General features: G+C 42.0%; 1 protein-coding gene across 5 annotated transcripts in view; it reads left to right on the top strand.

Annotated features, from left to right (window-relative positions):
• The first annotated feature begins 187 nt into the window (after window positions 1-187).
• Window positions 188-18,390, top strand: part of FBXO11 (F-box protein 11) — a 69,864-nt gene continuing 51,661 nt past the window's right edge. Inside the window, exon 1 of one of the 5 annotated variants that reach the window (XM_083733225.1) lies at window positions 188-1,755. In XM_083733225.1, coding sequence (XP_083589351.1) covers window positions 1,524-1,755 — 232 coding nt within the window. In that variant the 5' untranslated portion in view covers window positions 188-1,523. Of the gene's footprint in view, window positions 1,756-2,369; window positions 2,522-7,892; window positions 8,000-18,390 lie in introns of those variants that run through there. The other 4 variants (XM_083733226.1, XM_083733229.1, XM_083733228.1 and 1 more) reach the window with 4 other exon arrangements.

The following is an 18,390-nucleotide window of genomic DNA, read 5'->3' as shown; positions in this document are numbered from 1 at the left end:
CTTCCCTTTGCAGAACTGACCCGCGGTGCGCACGTGCGTGCCTGCCTAGATCCGTGTCTTTCTGCCAGCCCCCTCCCCCGCGCGCCCCAGGAACAGATTAATCATTTTCTCTCCATGAGATCACCGGTCGTAATAATTTATGCTAATATTATTCCCGCCCCGTTTCTCACCCCTTCTCCTTAAATTTTCCTCCTACCTAAGCGGGGACGGGGGGGGGGGGGAGAGAGAAGAAACCTTCCTCTCTCTTTCTTTTTAACCCCCTCCCCAATCTTTCTCTGGGATAAAGGCCCTTTATCGCAATGCATAAGAACGCGGGCCCGGCTGGATCAGGCCAGCGGGCCCATCTAGTCCCCTGTTCCCTCAAAGACGCTGGGCACTTCCGACGTGAAGCAACTCGAATCCCTACAGGAGCGTTTAATAACTTTCGAAAATCCTTTATGCCCCCCCCCCGCGTCAAACCGCCGCCAACTGACAACCCAAAGGCAGGCGCGTTTCAAATCTTTAATCTCTGAGGTAAACTGAAGCCAAGCGCCCCCCCCCTTCCTTCTTCCCAACGCTTCCCTGTCCCTCGGCAGATCCTCCCTCCTTCTAGCCTCGGCCCTTTATATGTACGTCCCTTTATGCGGCCTCCTCCTCCAGCCACCCCGCCCCGCCATCTCCCCTCCCACCAAGCGGCAGCCTTTCCCCCCCCCCTTTCTCCACCTCCTCAGGACCCGCCGCCCCTCGGACGCGGCATGCAAGCTAGGGCGCCATTGGCCGAGCCGCGTCGCTCCTTCCGTGCGGGAGGCGAGGATTGGGTGAGGGTGGGAGGAGGAGGACGACGAGGCCCGCCTTGCCCGTAGCGAGAGCGAGTTGTATGTGTGTGTGTATAATGTGTGGTGAGTGAGGAGAGAAGGGAATAAGGGAGGGGGAGCAGAGAGAGGAGGAAGGCGCGCGCGCGCCGGGGTTGAGGGTGGGGGGGAGTTTGCCTTGCCTTGCTTGCCTGCCTTTTTTTCCCCCCTCCCTCCTTCTCTCTCTCTCCCTGGCAGTGTCAATGGCTCCTCCTGCCACGGAGCGGCGACGGGCTTAAGCCGAAGCCGGGCCAGGGGGAGCTGTGGGCGACTCCCTCGAGAGAGAGAGAGACGGGGGGGCACGAAAGCGGCGATATTTGAGGCTGGGGGAAGGGGGAGGGAGGGGAAAGCGCTCGCTCGCGAGGGGAACGAGGAGGAGGAGGAGGAAGGAGGAGAAGGGGGGGTCACCAGCGGCACGAGCATCTCCCCCCCCCCCTCTCGCAACCTCGTTAACCGCCGCCGGCGGAGGAGCGACCTGAGCGGCGACTGAGGAGAAGCAAGGAGGAGGCTCCTTCTTTTCCACCGAGAGAGAGCGAGCTCTCAGTCGGGCCGGTTCCCCTCAGCCGGCGGGGGGGCTCCCTCGTCCCTTCCTTTCCTCTCCCCCCTCCTTTCCCCTCTCCTCCCCCCCTACCCACCCCGAGTACCGGAGCCCGGAGGAGCGACCCCCTCTCCTCCCCCCGCCCGAGCCGGCAAATGAACTCGGTCCGAGCCGCCAACAGGAGACCCAGGCGAGTGTCCAGGCCGCGCCCGGTGCAGCAGCCGCCGCCGCCGCCTCCGCCGCCGCCTCCTCCCGCTCAGCCGCCTCAGCAGCAGCAGCAGCAGCCACTGCAACTGCCGCCGCCGCCGCCGCCACCGCCGGAGAGGAACAACAACGCCGCTGCCGCCGCTGCTGCCGCAGCCGCCGCCGTCGCCGCTGGGGAAAGGGGTAAGAGGCCGGGGGTGGGTACGGTGGGAGGGGGCAGCGGGTGTGTGGGGGGGGAGGGGAACCGGGTGGGGGGTCCCCCCTCATATAACTGCGAGGCAACGCTGTTTTCCCCACCCTTCCCTCTCCTTTCAAGGCGTACAGGCCGCGCTTTGTTTGGCTCGGGCCCTATTGGGGGTTTGTGGGTGGGCTGGGTGCCTTTTAAAAAAATAAGCTCGTTGTGGGTTCCTCTCAGGTAGGGAAGTGGGGGGGTCCGAGAGCATAGCGCCCCCTTTCGGTTCCCCTCTGAGGGAGGGGGGAGAGAAGAGAGGCCCAGGATCTCTCTCTCTTTTTTTTGGCCACAGGGTGGGGAGACCACTTCCCTTCCACCCCCCCCCCACCCCCGTGTCCGGGACACGGCGTGTATCCCAGTAACTTGTGTTGACACCTTTCCTTTTATTCTCTCCGTCCCCTCCCAAGTCTTCCTCTCAGCCCCCACCCCCTGCTTGCCTCCCTCCCTCTTTCCCCCTCTTTTCTCTCCCTCTTTTTGTAATGGTGTCTCATGGAGACAAGAACTGCTCTTTCTCCCCCCTCCTCCTCTTCCTCTCCCTCCCTCCCTCGCCCTGCCCCAGTGTTTTTGCTGCGCAGTTTGCATTCAGTGTGGCTTTGGTTACCCGGGGCCCGGAGGAAAAAAAAGAGATCGGGAGGGTTTGTCTGTGTGCGGAGGGGGTGTTGTTCAGTGGGGTAGCACAGCACCGAGGAAAGGAATCGCAGACCGTTTTCTGTCCGGGTAGATCATCGGCCATTTATTTATCTGCCTCCTGTCTCCTCCACCCGCCCCCCTCCGCCTCTTCTCTCCCCTCCACCACCGCCACCCAGTTCACCCACCGCCCTAAATAAAAACCCACAAATATTTGCTCCTGGTGTCAGGCTGCTGCGGCTGGCAGCCGAGGAGCCTTCTCCTTTTCTCGCGCGTGCGAAGGTTTCGCTTCCCTGCCTGTGCGTGCTGGTCCTGGGCCTAGTGTAAAAATGTTGTCAGATTGGAGGTAGTCAGGGAAGCACCATTGTCTGAAAGAACTGGGAATGTAGTCGTGGTAGGGAATCCTCCTCTTCTTCCTCCTCCTCCCCTCCCCCCCTGTTTTCTTTCCTTCCCTTTTCCTTAATGGAGGCTTTAAACGTTAATCGTGCAAATAAATAAAAACAGGGTCTTGGGGGTTTCTATTACTGGGCGGCCCGCGGCGGGGAGGGTGATCGCTCGCTCAGCTGCATAACTGTTGCCATATTAATTGGCTGGGGTTCTCTCCCTGTGTTGGTGTGCTGTCGTCGCAGGGTTATTTTCTAAAGGAGAAGAACAGGGGTGGGATCGAAGGAGACATTTTGCATTTATTATCTGGTGGATTGGATTTTTTTTTATTTTTTATGCGCCGGTGTCGCACCTATCGCATGATAAAAGGAGAATGACCTGTGGTACGGTGGTTAAGACGTTTAACAAAAACACCCATAGCCGTTGTTGTCTTTTGTTTGAGAGTGTGGGGATAATACGTTAGAGGGGAAATGTTGTAGTCTTAAGAACTGCATTGAAACTCAAAGAGTTTTTGGTTTTTTTTTTAAAAAAAAAAAGATAAAACGGGCTTCCATTAACTCATTAAACAAAGGGACAGTAACCTGCTGAAACACTGTTAATTCTTTCTTTCCTCCATGGCTTTCCTCCCCCCACCCAATTGGTTAACACAAGAATGTTGCCCAAACCACATAGCTGTGTATTTTCAGAGGATGTGATGTCCTATGCCCAATTATGGCTTTTGTGTAAAACCATTAAAAATCTTTCTCGCATCACTTACATAATTACTGATCATGCTTTTTTTTTTAAGGAGTTCACTTCCTCCTTTTGTATGTACTGTATTGTACATTTTTGCCCTCTTGTGTTACATGTGCATGGAGGTTTTTTAATTACGAGCTTATGTGTTGACAATTTCTACATAGTTGAGCAAGGTTTTGTGACAGGTGAGGAAAATGTAAAGGGAAGATTGCTGTTGAATACTTCTATTAATTACTGAACTGGAAGTTTTCATTTTAAAATATTTCTAGGCTGCTTTGGGGGCAATGTCCATCAGAAGTGGCTTATAAATGTAAAACATGAAAAGAAAACAACATAAATGTTCTCAGTGTTAACCACCAGACCAGGCTTAATTATTCTGCCAGTACTAATTTCTTACCTCTGGATATCATTCATTTTAATACAAAATTTTAGGATTGAGATGTTTGTGCATAATATAAATATTCACTTGACAACTAAGAAGACATATAGTTAATCTCAGCAGGAGATGTTCTGCAGCCAAATAAATGATAAGCCCTTTCGTGTTTACATATTAAATATAAGAATTATTAGGGTGGCTGACAGATTTTTGGGCCTGAAAATTTCCTCCAGTTCTTTACTCACGTGAAACACCAAGGAAAGTATATTTATGAAGGTGTGCTTGAGTTTTTTTACTCAGACTTTTAAAGGTCAGTGGTAATATCTTTCCTCAATGTGATCTTAATAAATTGACCATTTAAAAAATATATATTCATCTGTTCTTCCTTAATTTTGGATCTCTTCTGGGTGTTCTAAGATTCAAGTATCTTTTAAATTGGGATAATAAGCCTGATTATTCAGAAGTAAATGGCACTAAGAGAAGAGTATTAATTCTAAGTGTTTAAGATTGAAGACCCAAAGTCATTGGCCTTCCATGGTCACAAAGGCAGGTCAATCAAACAAACAAGACTTTAAGGTACCAAGGGTATATCTGCTCTTTGCAATATGTATCTATTTTATATTTAGAAGAAACCTTATAAAACAATTGAGAAAATAAGTCACTTCATAAGTAAGATATTAGGAATTACTTTAGAAAGATAAACAGAAGTACAGTAGAGACCTATTAGATGAGGCAATGAGTACAATAGCACTCTAGGTTTAAAAATGTGAATTCTAGGGATGTCATATGATAACAAATTTAGACTTGTTTAAGATCTGTATACTTTTTGCATGCTTGATTTGAATGTTCAAATTGTAATGTGTATTTCTTCAACAAGAGCACTGCTTCCAAGCATCTCTGTGATGAGGTGTGCTTATACATGCACCGTTCATTGTAGAAATGCCAGTGGTTTGTGCACATGGTGAACAAATTTGTGTAAGCATGCAATCAGAGCAGACAAGAAAAGCCTACAAGTATTGGGGAAAATGCAGTTGTGTGAATCAATCCTCAGTACTGTACAAAACAGGAAGTGAATCGTGCAGTACTGAATTTATATCTATCTGTCCTATTCACTTCAGCTGAGTTATTTTCAAATTAGTTTTATGATATTTCTAAAAAGGTTCTGGCTTTCCAGTTGGAGTGCTACAATGTTTTACTACAAGATGAACTTCTTTTTTGAGGGAGGGCAAAATTTAGGAGCCAATTTGGAAGAGAAACTCACTGCTTAGTGAAATAACCCAGGTGTTAGTCACCAGACCCAGTTATTTAGCCATCAGTATTGTCTGTATATTTGTATCCTGACTATGGTGCTTTCTAGTGCTATCCTAGAAATATGGCTCTTAGACTGAATGCTAGATGTTTTATCTCTTGGAAATATGTTCAAGTTAATATACAGTGGTACCTCGGGTTACATACGCTTCAGGTTACAGACTCCGCTAACCCAGAAATAGTACCTCGGGTTAAGAACTTTGCTTCAGGATGAGAACAGAAATCGTGCAGAGGTGGTGCAGTGGCAGCAGGAGGCCCCATTAGCTAAAGTGGTTCTTCAGGTTAAGAACAGTTTCAGGTTAAGTACAGACCTCCGGAACGAATTAAGTGCTTAACCTGAGGTACCACTGTACATAGTTTTGTCTCCTGTAGTATATTGTAGAATTCCATTTTAGGGATTTATAGTAAAAGCATTATCATGACAATAATTTAAATTGGCAAATGATACCTGCTGAACCCCAGTCTATGTATTCTACCTAATTCAGACCTAGTTGTGACTTAAGCAGTTTTTATATATAACTTGTTACAAAAGAATGTAATAACATTGCAAGCAATGCAGTGGGGATAGATGGATGCACATTCTGTTGTGGACTTTTGTGTTCATAGTTCCTGATCCAGCAAGCAATATACATTCAGGATCTTGCTTCCACACATGGATCCGTTCAGCTGAATTAGGGTGATATTGGGAATAGAATATGGATTGATTTTTAAATTAGGCCTTTTAACATTGATTTAAAAACAGTTGTGTGATCTGACTTCTCTGGTTAATTTCTTAAAATTGATTCTTATGTAATTATACCATCAAGCATGTTATTTACAATGAGTATAGACTTCAAGAATTGCTTTTGGACGACTAAGCAAATGATCTAGTAAAAAACACAAACTCTTTGTATGAATTATATGTCTCAATATAACAGTAACTTGCTAATTGTCTTTAGTTTTGTAAGGATATGTGGGATAGTCTGGCCTGATGCACCTTGTTCACTGTTGCTTCTACTATATAGTTGAGTTCATGTGGACTAATTTGTAAATAGTGCAGATATGTGGTGGACTTTACTGAAGGTCAGAAATATTCATCCTTACCTTTCATATGTGTTACATTTACCACACATCAGACATGGATCCAGAGTTAATTAATGAGAAGGCATGTGCTGAATACTGGCATCAACAATGTATTTGAAGTTGAAGTCTACTTAAGACTGTGTGCCAGATTGCTAGATACACCTTCTCCACTATGCATGGTTAATGCTGCTTGTTTATGGCAGGGTAGTTTACTAATCATATTAGTTAGTGCTGTCACCTTTATAATAGAATCATAGAACTGTAGAGTTGCAAGGGACCGTGAGGGTCATCTTGTCCAACCCCCTGCAATGCAGGAATCTTTTGCCCAACGTGGGACTTGAACCCACAACCTTGAGATTGAGTTTCATGCTGTACCAACCAAGCTATCCCAACAGCAATAATCTGTTTAGGTGAAGACATGCTTCCACATACTGTAGAAAAGGTGACCATCTTGTGCTATACATGTGGACTTGATCCAGTGGCTAGAACCAGATGTGTGTTCAGTGCCGCTATTATGATCCAGCTACCGGAGACCACACACAGCACTCGTTTGTATGTAAGTGTGCAAGAATCCAGATTCCCAGTAGCCACCGGCATGTAAAGCTTGTGTCTTCTGTTCCAGTCACTGCAGGGGAGGTAAAGGCAAATTCTGTTTGGTTTCCAAACTTTACCAGAAAACCTCACAATCTCCTGCAAACAGTGTTTCCAAGAACTAAGCACAGAAATCTGCTTCTATATCTGTATTGCCCATGCTAAATTGGATAATCTCTCTTCATCCCACCAGATTTATTGACTACATGTTTCATTTTTAAAAAGGTGAAAAACACAATACTGGCACTTTTAAAATTATTATAGGCAGCAGGCCTTGTGCAGAACTAATCAACATGTGACTTAAAACTAAGGTGTATTTCATTCAACTGCCTAATGAATATACAGTAGTGTGTGTGTATAGGCTACTAACATGCATATATGTGTTACTTGTAAGTTGTATGAATTATTCTTAAGGAATTATTTCTTGGGAAAGCAAGATGTTAGGTATGTCATTCTATTTCTCATAATATAATACTGATTTTCATTTTTTGGGGAAACATTTTTAAATTAAGAAAGCTGCATTAATGAAAGTTTGTATTCAAAGTATTGTAAATTCCTACACCCTTCCTACTGCAACTGCTCAATCCTGCCAAAGAGTTGAGCCTACGGAGACACTCCAGAATATTGTATGAGAGAACTGGCAGATATAGGAGGTCCACATTTGCACATATGGAAATGTCTTCCACACATTCAAGAAACTCCATGGACTTAGTTCTAATTAAAGCATTTGTCATGGGTCTAGATCCCATATCTATCCTGATAATTTTATATACCTGATCCTGAGTTGGAAATTTATGAGGCCACTTTGCTGCTCACTGCTTGTTTTTTTTTTTGTGTGTGTGCCTATACAATGTGTGGCATGTGCTGGTTTGTAGATATTTTTGTCTCCTAGCACTGACCATTTTGTTTGATAGATTGACACTGTGCTGTGTGACATCATGGCACCTCATAAACTGGGATGACCTCTGTAAAGTAGCTGTGGTCATATTTGCTTAGTTTTAGCTACAGAAAAGCTGGAAAGTGGTGAAGTTTGCTGCCTGTGTCCTTGATGGTGAGACACTACTTGCTTATTTTCGAAACAAATATTGACATTTTCTGTTTGATTTTATGAGGTATGTCTTTAATATATAACCCGGTGATACTGCTTGTACTCGCATATCATTCTCAAATATATGTAGACAAACTGCATTATTTTTTTCACCACACATTTAATTTTAAATATAGTTATGCTTTAAAGAGGACTTCCAACATGCCAGGTGGAACAATGAATAAATACAGTGGCATAGAGCAAAAATGTGAACCGAGAGGATAAACTTTAATTCAGAACAGTTACAGGTTGGGGATGCGGTCATCAGCAGAACCAGGATTTTCTATATTACTTTTGGAAGGTAAAGCTGTCAATATAAGGGTGTTGGATTCCATTAGGTAGATATTTTTAAATGTGTCTTTAATATTTTATAGTCTTTCAGCCTGTTTCCAATATTTGCTGAACTAGCAAATAGTGGTTGGACTAAGCTAACTTAGTTTAGGGTGTGGAATATAATATTGCGCTTATACAATGTTAAAATCATGGTATATTGGAGTTGCAGGAAGATACTAAGATGACAGGTTTTGGGATTTATTGATGTGGTCAGTTTTTCCTAGTACATGGTAATGTGCACTTGTAGCACTTGAACTAGCTTCTGTTAGTCTTGGGATGCAGTCTTCTACTCCAGTAGATTCCAGACACTTTGCCTCTTGGGAGTTCTCACCTGTTGACTATTATCATATTATTGGGTGTACATTTAGTTCAGTTGGGTTACTGGTTAGGTCTGTGTACAAACTGCTCTTGAGTGTGTGCTCAGAAACACACTCATGCTTTTACACATTGTAGAGAAAGATAGCATCAGTATTAGGGAGTCTTTTGGGGAAGCTTTTATACCACTAGGGATCATCTTGTAGGTAGGATCTCTGAAAAGTTTCTAAGGAACTCCAAGGTTTCCTGGAACATAATTTGAAAACTACTGTTCTATTTAGTTGAAATTCTGGCCAAGTTTGTACTTTTGTTAAAAAGGAGAAAGAAGATGATAAAGTTAGAGCCGCAGTGTCTAGTTGATTGACCAGCTTGATTGATTGAAAGGTTTCCAATTTGTTTTTAAAGGTGCCCTCACATAGGAAGCAGGTCTTTTTGAAAAGTTTTATTTTTAAGAAATAAGTTTTTTGTCTATTTGTGTCTCAGTGAACAAGATGAGGTGTGGGTTTTAAAAGAAAACAGGGTTCTTGACTCTCACTCATGAATGAATCCATTACTTCAAATTTGTGGCCAGTTAAGATTAGCTCTAGTGCAATGCTTTGAAAGTAATTATGCAGGTTTCATTTGTGTAGTAGTTCTTTATTTATTTTTACCAGCAGCTTATCAGATGTTTTGAGAATTCAGTCTTGTAGAGAAAGTACAATACATTTTTATATATGCTGTAAGCTGCCCAGAGTGGCTGGGGAAACCCAGCCAGATCTGCAGAGTATAATTATAATTATTATTATTAGTCTAGGATTAGAGATTTCCATATGGAAAACAACTGCATGTAGGCTTAATAGGAAAGAACCATTTTTAGAATTACCTTCGGAAGTAGGTTTGATGTTTCACCATCATATACATTCTGCTAGTTCTGTATATGTTAGACTTTGGCTGCAATACTAAATGTGCTTTGAACACAGTGAAATTTCTATATTACGCAACATTTTTGGCTGTGTTTTATTGAGCCCTGGTTGTACCACCTGTGTAAGGTTCTACCTACAAAGATCTTGCAGAGGCTGAAATAGAACATGGTTTGGCAATGTTAGCAGTTATGGTCAAGATTGGGATGTCAACTTGAATTCACAATAATTTCTCATACTGCATTTCTCTGCCTGTACACACACACACACACACACACACACACACACACACACACTGAGAATGAGAAAATTTGTGTGAGAGACAGGCAGTTGCCCCCCTCAATACATCCCTTTGTATGCTTATGAAGAAAGTACCCCCATCCCCTGATGCAACTTTCTGCCTGAGTCTGCATCCTATGAACTGTTTCCATGGCAAGATGTCAGAGCAGGTCTACAAACATGGCAACCAAGCAGCAACAGAACTCACTGGGAACCACAGAGGGAACAAATGAACAAATAGAATATTAGCCCAGCATCAATATAAAGGTACTGTACTCAAGATGACAGACAGGTTGAGTAGGATTGTGCTGGAAAAGTAGATAATTTGCTGTAATAGGGAAGAATTGATGTGTTCTTTTTTCAGGCATAGGAGGTACCATGTTTAAAAATGGATGCATTCTTTCTCCACAGGAGAATGGGGGGGGGGGGGGAATCAACAGGTTATAATATTGATATACAGTAGGAATAAACATAAACTGGTCACATACAGCGCTTCATTCATAGTACTATAAAAACATAGTATAAAATGAAATGGTAGATGCATTTTGTGTTATTAAAGCGTATTTTAATCATGCTGGTATAACTGGAATGATTTTAGCTCATTAAAGTACAATAGTGATATCCTATTGTAATGTTCTGCCTTCGTAACAAACTTCCACTAGTATAAATGCCCTGCTTGCAACAAACAATCTGTTTCAAATGGTTGGAGGAATCTAGAGCAGATTGGTGATACGGGGTTGTTGTTTTTTGGGGGTTGGGATGGAAAGTCCTTCCCATCCTCTGATGTGATGTTCATTGTCTTCCATCCATCCCTACAGTAATTAACAATGAAGATCTTGGATCTTTATGATATTCAGAACTAGGTTATCATAAAGGAATGGTGAAAATCACCTCATCAAGCAGCAGATTTTGGTGCTGCAAAGGTCAGCAGATCCAACCTTGGGGCATAATTTAATAGGAAATTATCTTAAGCCCCATTCAAATTGTAGTTGCTCAAGGTAATTTCTTGGTGGCTTGCGTCTCACGTTACTGAGCAGGATGTGGCTGGTGTCATTTGGATTCCCTACTTTAAACACTAAAATATCTTGGACCAGTCATTAATGTAGAGTGATTTACTTCCAGTTGAGAAGGTAGGCAGACCTACCTTGCTGGTGGAGGACTGATTTTCCCCCCCACAGTTACAACAAGCCTCAGGTGTGTCTTCCACACTAGGCATGGAAACGTTAGTTTGAATTGGAAGTTATATGCATAGATTACTTTATACATAAGCCCTACTTAATAATGAATGAAGCAGTCTGATTTCTGTTCTGTGTCACATTCATAAGTGTTCACCCATAAGTCTGTTACATCTTGTGTGTGCAGGAAAAAAAATCTACTTCAATAGGCATTTCTACACTTATTTTCTCTGAAGATATGCCTTGCATTGAAAACTAAGTCAGAACATTTGGGAAGTGTGAAAACCAATGTACAACAAAGTTCTGGACTACATAGTATTCTTCAGAGGTACAGATTAGCTCAATTCATGCTGGAATCAAATTCAAAGATCAAATTCCTTAAGAATCTCTAGCCTATTTGACCTTTCTGTCCATTGTGGAGAAAACTTGGAGGACCATATGAGTATTGTGGTACTTTGGTTTAAGAACAGCTTAGTTTATGAATAACTTGGATTAAGAACGCTGCAAACCCGAAGTAGGTGTTTTGGTTTGTGAACTTTGCCTTGGAATAAGAATGTGTTTTGCTTCCTGTTGAGTGTGTTCCATTTGTAAATTGAGTCCGCCGCTGCTATGGGAAAGCACGCCTTGGTTTCAGAATGCTTTGGTTTAAGAACGGACTTCCGGAATGGATTAAGTTCGTAAACCAAAGTACCACTGTAATGCCTATTCACTTAGACTCCATGCATAGACTCCAGTTTAAGAAGTTTCTAGGTGCAGTGGGGGAGTGTGCATGAGCCATGGGTGCAATATCACATGTACAGACTTGAATGCTGGAATGATAATGTGAAGCAGCGCATAAATTAAAGAAGCCAGTAACCTTCAGTGCTGTGTATTGTGTCAGAGCAGTGCTGTATGTTTCTTTTCGTAGATTTGGTTGATTTGACATTATCTATTTAAGCTGTTCTAGATGTTACTTAAAGCTGCTAAAAATATAGAGATAGAAGAAAGTAGTAATTATATAAATGTAATAATGCAGTTGATATATTTTCAAATTTAAAAATGCATGCTTTTGGTATTGAAAATACTTACTCTTCTGCTGCCTGTGACGATTTGTTATAACTCATGATTATAGTGAGTGGAATCATGACTTAGTTGGTCTGAGTAAAGCAGCCAAATTGTACTTAACAAATCAATACTGGGTTACAGGAATGTAACCATGAAACTACTGGTACTATGCCAAGAGAGGCTTGGGAGGAGTTAGTAAATGTATGGCTTGAGATTTCTTGTATTACTGTTAATTGTTCTTAGCTATGTTTATTCAACATGTATTGCTTCCAAGGCAGCATAACATGAGGAACCATGAACATGCTGTTATCCAAGCCAGAATGTGGCCTTGGAAACTTTAGTTACTGCAACAGTGACAAGCAATGTAATCTAACAATGACAATTCTTGAGATCAATATCCCCTTCACTTAGTCTCCTTTTGCCACTGATTTATTGTAACCAATAGAATTGTAGCATACAGATGAATATTAAGAGAGTGGTGGTGACTGGTTGAATTAAATCTGTCATAATTAGTAGCTCAGATGGGGCAAGACTGACTGTAGCCAATATAATCATAGCAATTAGATACTCTAGTCATTAATAGTAGTTGAGTTGCTTGTTCCTTTTGAGTATAGACTGTTGCACAAGTTTCAGCTAATTTCAGCTGTTTAGAAACCTTTACATGTTTAAGTTTACCAGACTGCATTAATATGGAAACTTGTTTAAAGTGCTTTGATTTTTATCAAGAAATTTAAAACTTATCAGGCTTGTCTTCTAACTGAGCATTTTCAACTGAAAGAATAGGGTTGGCAAAGTATTCTCCCACTCTGTTTACAAGTGGGAAGTGCTTATACCAGAGGAGCATGAGTTTCTAGGTTTCCTTTTCTACCTGTAACCTCTCACGTTGCCCTAAATGATGTTCTTGTATGGAGAGGTTACCCTTCAAGAGCTACTTTCCAGGAGCACAGACTTTTTTGTCAACAGAGACTGGAAAAACTCAATGCATATTTTGAATCTGTCATGCAGTCATATTAATTTAAGAAGATCCCTGCTGGATCAGGCCAGTGGCCCATCTAATCCAGCATTCTGTTCTCACAGTAGACAACCAGGTGCCTGTGGGAAGCACATAAAGAGCCTTTCAACTCCAAAGTTTGGAGAAAGGATGGGGATTGTTTTGCAGTTGCACAGTGAAGGTCCTCAAAGAGCCTTGTCTGCGCAGGGCAAAACTGGTAACCTCTTTCCACCTGCTGGCCTTTCCTATGTAAGACCTGGAAAGGTGGGCAGGGAAACATGTTATATGAACCATCCAAAGGTGCTTTCCATCCCTTTGACCTTCCCAACCTGACCTTCCCTCAGGAAAGATGGGAAAGGAGCACTGGATTCTGCTTCCTAAAAGTGCTCTATTTCCTATCGGGCAGCAGCATCTAGGAGTGCAGTCTTTCATTCTGTTGTAGACTTATGCCTTTGAGCAATGTTTTATAGAACAGCTTTGAACAGTTTTGTTGTATTGGATATAAATGTGTTAAACGTGAACAGATTTATGCTAAGGTAGAATTATATTTTAGAATTGGAAAAGTTTCATTATTTTCAGTATTGACATGTAAATTACTGAATAAGTTGGACATCATGGTTTTTAAAAATCCATTTGAAATTCTGGTTTTCCTGTTTCCATCAGGAATAGGACTAGGCTTCCTCAGTCTTGGGCACTGGTGGTATTGGGTTGCAGTGTCCCAGTCAGTCCTAGACAATGGTTCTTGTAATGCAACAGCATCTGGGATCCTCTGTTGGAGAAGGCTGATCGTCAGAAAGCCCCCTCAGACTCTGATTTTTATGAAAGCACATTTTTAATGGCAATGTATCACAGCACTGAACTGTCTTTATTATGGGGGGAGGGGGTCTAATTGGATTGTTTTTGTGTATTGATTATATTCTGAAGTTGGAAGTCTGTTCTTCATATGCTTTTTAGAAACTTGTAGTTTTTCTGTGGCAGGCAAAAAATGATTGCATCGCAAATGACTTTAGTAACACTCCTGTGATGGTAGGGTTCTGTCTCAGAAGGACTGATTATGGGAGATATTGCTGGAAACTGTCTTTTCACTGCCTGCTGAGGCAAATGTGTATTTCCCTAAAGCTCAGATTGTAAAAGAAATAATGATTTTTGCATAGTTCTTTTCCTGGAGAACTGATTCGTCTAGATCTCTAATAATGGGTATTTGGTTCCATTACGTCCATGGAAATGTACTCTCCAGTTCATGGAAAAACACAAACTTCTATGCAGTTAAATTTCAGCATTTGTGAATGGGCGTTGATGGATGACTTACGAAGGTATGAGCAACAAAAAACAGAGAAGGTTGTCAATATACTTCCTTAAATAATTCTAGTGTGCTCCTTAATTATGAAGGAAGATTCTAGAGATTATGCTTAGTTAAAATGTTTTGCAGAATAACAATGCTTGACTTTTCAGAGTTAGGGCTGCTGTGTTCAGTGGGGTATACTGGGGAACTTGCATCCCTCCAGATGTTTTGAACTACTTCTCCCATAATCTTCTACCATTGGCAGTGCTGGCTGGGACTGATGGGGATTGGAGTCCAACACATCTAGAGGGCACCATGTTGGCTATGCCTGGGGAATACACAACAGAAAGCGTGTTTCAGACCAAAGCCTCGGTGTATTTAACCAAAGAGAGAGATGCCTTCTGCATAGCATATATTTTTGGTCTCAAATGTTTATGTAGTTAATATATTTGTATCTCTGAACATGCAGTTGGAATTGTGGCAGTGCCTGGCTGCAGGGATTGATAGGTTGTACAGGATTAACAAAATTAACATGGTATGCACAGCAGGTTAAAAACAATGCTTAAAATAACATTATTTAAATCAGAACCCATGAAACCAGCTCAGTTGAGTGTGTTGTGGCCTCTACAGTTCCCTGGGCTGCTTCAAATTTACAAAGAAAATTAAACAATCTCTTCTTACTTCAAATCTCTTATAAACCTGTTAGGAACCTTTATTTGATTTATTTTGAAAGTGTCCCTTTTCTGAAATAAAAATATAGCTTATGTGCACCATCTTACATTTAGGAACTCTGGAAGTGATGTTTTGTAACCATGGGCATTACTTGTTGGGCTCAACATTTTTAGACTTGAAGTTGTTGTTTGCTAACTTGAACAAATGCTGCAAAATGGATGAGTGAGTCCATGGCTGATGACAGTAGTATATTATCCATTTTGGTGTTTGGGCATTCATCAGAAACATGAGAAGGAATGGTACTACTCAGAGTTAGCAGGGCGCCAGGCACATTTTTCGCCAAAAGATTCTCCATTCGCCAGCGCCTCAAAAAGTCTGGGTGCCATTTTTTGTGCCTGGTTGACACTCAAGGATTCCTGGAATGTATGTTATTTGATGCCTTAAAGTATATGTTAAGGATAGACAATATGTTAAAGAGTTTAACAAAGTGTTTTGAAAACTGAAGTATAGTACCAACATTTTTATTGTAAACACCTAATTAAACATATATTATCAATTTCTGCTAAAAATGTGATATTAACAATGTGTCACATGAGTGAATTGCGTATTAATTAATGCTTATCAAAGTAATAAATAAAAAGTATTGCCGACCCCTCACCTCCCGTGGTGACTAGACATTCTGTTTTGGCGCCCACAACCCAGGACCCAGAAGCCATTTGGCTCCTGGCTTTTCTATCCCAGCTTCTAACACTACTTAGTACTACTTAGGATTTGCTGTTTGGTGTCACTTTTCTGTGTTTTTTGTGTTGCTGAGAAATGGCCTCTTAACTGCATGTTTCAAATTTCCATATTAGACTCCAGTCTTATACTTGCTTATATGGGAGTAAGCTTCATAGAACTCAGTGTATGCACAGAAAGCATTGCATTACAAATCTGTGAAGCAGGGAAGTATATGGCAGTAGTGTGCCAACCTTTCTAATCAATGCATTTAACTCCACCTTAACAGTTACATCTTAAGGTGGCATAGCGAAAGAGTGAGTAGCAGTGTGACCGGTCCTTACTCAGAGTGAAGAACTTCCTTTCAATCTTGAACTGCAATTTAGTATTTGTTGATTATTATTATTTTGGATTTTTGTTCTGTTTTGTGTGGAACTTCGTCTTTATAATTGGGCTGGGTGATGTATCAATACATTGTCCAAAACTGGTTTGATGTCAGCATCATGGTAACGGTTTCATAATATTCGATGTGGCAATATACATTGGTACCTCGGGTTACATACGCTTCAGGTTTCATACGCTTCAGGTTTCTGACTCCGCTAACCCAGAAATAGTACCTCGGGTTAAGAACTTTGCTTCAGGATGAGAACAGAAATCGTGCTCCGGCGGCACGGCAGCAGCAGGAGGCCCCATTAGCTAAAGTGGTGCTTCTGGTTAAGAACAGTTTCAGGTTAAGAACGGACCTCCAGAACGAATTAAGTACTTAACCCGAGGTACCACTGTATCGCGAATCACAATGTGTGTGTGCACTATGTAAAAAAATTGCCTGGTGCCTAAGATGAAAGTAGGAGTTTCTAGGTTGAATTGGGATAATAACTGATGGAGACATCTGAAGGCAGCCCTGTTCAGGAAAGCTTTTAATGTTTGAGGTTTTATTCTGTTTTTAGTCCTCTGTTGGGAGCTGCCCAGAGTGGCTAGGGAAACCCAGCCAGACGGGCAGGTAAAAATAAAATAATAATAATAATTAATAATGGTGGTGGTATATATTCACTGTCTAAATTAGAATCTCTAGATCAGAAGTTTTCAACCTTTTTGAGTCCACAGCTCCCTTGACCAACTACGTTCTTTCTGTGGCTCCCTTGTGAGGAAACACACTCCAAGCCTCAGAAGCCCGGTTATGTCACCCATTGCCTGCAGAGCCAGCAGCCTCTCACCCCTTTTCAAATGCCCTCCCTTGTGGAGTGTTCCTTCAGCGTCTTCTCCCCTCCTGTCTTCTTGGGAGCCCTCAGGGCATCGCAGCCGCCGCCTCAATCTCTGAGCCACCCCCCTGCCCCAAAGAGAAGTGTCTGCTCACACTGCCCCCCAGGCGCCTGGGAAGAGGATGCCCCCATTCTTATTGGCCCAGCAGAGACTGGTCAAAGGTGAACATGAACCCACGGCACCCCTATCATTCACGGCACCCTAGGGTGCCACGGCACACTGGTTAATAATCACTGCTCTAGATAATTCTTCAACATACAGTTTCTAATGTATATGAAGTTCCATGTATTCATATTTAGTTAAATGTTTATTGCATAAACATTTAATGCACAGCATTTAGCAGAAAATGAATATATCTGTTAGACTGTCCTGTGGGAAAGACCACATAATATCGCCTTTTGTAGCCTTCAGTGAAAAGATTGGTCAGAGCTGATTATTCTTGATTTTTATAAGAGCTAAACTTGAAGAAACCATAACTAGTACCTAAGGGATTTTTATTTTATTTTGGGGCAAAGGGCTAGTTTGGTAGTCTAGTTGGTGTTTGGGATAGACAACAATATTCAGGCCATTTGCTTCCTTAAATCCAAGCAAAGCAATGCAATACAATACAGTATTGACAGTTCAGGCAATGCATTTGCATGAGAGAGGCTACAAAGCTACACAGTTCCTTCAATTTTGAAATGTTCAGCCATGTGAAATTCTTTTTGTGGAGGTCAGTGTACTGGTCTTGTATGCTCAGTCCTTTTGCCCTATTTATCACAGTAATTGCTACCTCTCTATGTTCCATTGTGACCTCAAAAGATAAATTAGGAGCATCCTGTTGAGTCAACAGTGTTGACAATGCCATACCCTAAGTACTTATAATTCTGTAGAGAGGTGTCTTCTGTGGCTACTTTGTGGTTAACAAAGTTTTTGATGGTCACCCAAAGGCTGAACCTAAGCATTTTTCAGAATTGCTCTAAGAATATTCTTATTTGAATTATTTTCAGTAGATGAGGTTAAAGCAATAGGAGAGGAGAGCTAGTAAACAATATTAGAACCTTTGGAGTTCCAGCCAATATTTGTTAATAATAGAAACCATACTCATAACAGTAATACTGAAGTTTCCTGGACAGAAAACTTCACTGATCATAATTTGGAATGTTTCAAGTTTACAGTTATCTTACTGCAAATTATCCAATAGCTTAACCTTTGACTGAACATTTCTCCCCACTTTTGCCTCAGCAGACTTATTCAGCAAAGTGAACCACATTGCACTTGATCCACATTGTATATAATGTAGAAGCCAACTCCTAGGGCTGAGATCTCTTCCCCCCATAAAATATTTGAGGGGGCTTCCCCAAAAAGTTGATGAGCATTGCCAATCAAATGGGGGGGGTGTGCCATGTCTTGTGATTGAATATGCAGTTTGGGGCTTAACCTTGGCCCTCCAATATTTTATTCAAGTTG

This window comes from Podarcis gaigeae, assembly GCF_964106915.1.
Source record: "Podarcis gaigeae genome assembly, chromosome: 3".
Taxonomy (NCBI): Eukaryota; Metazoa; Chordata; class Lepidosauria; order Squamata; family Lacertidae; genus Podarcis; species Podarcis gaigeae.
This window is presented reverse-complemented; position numbering and strand designations above follow the sequence as displayed.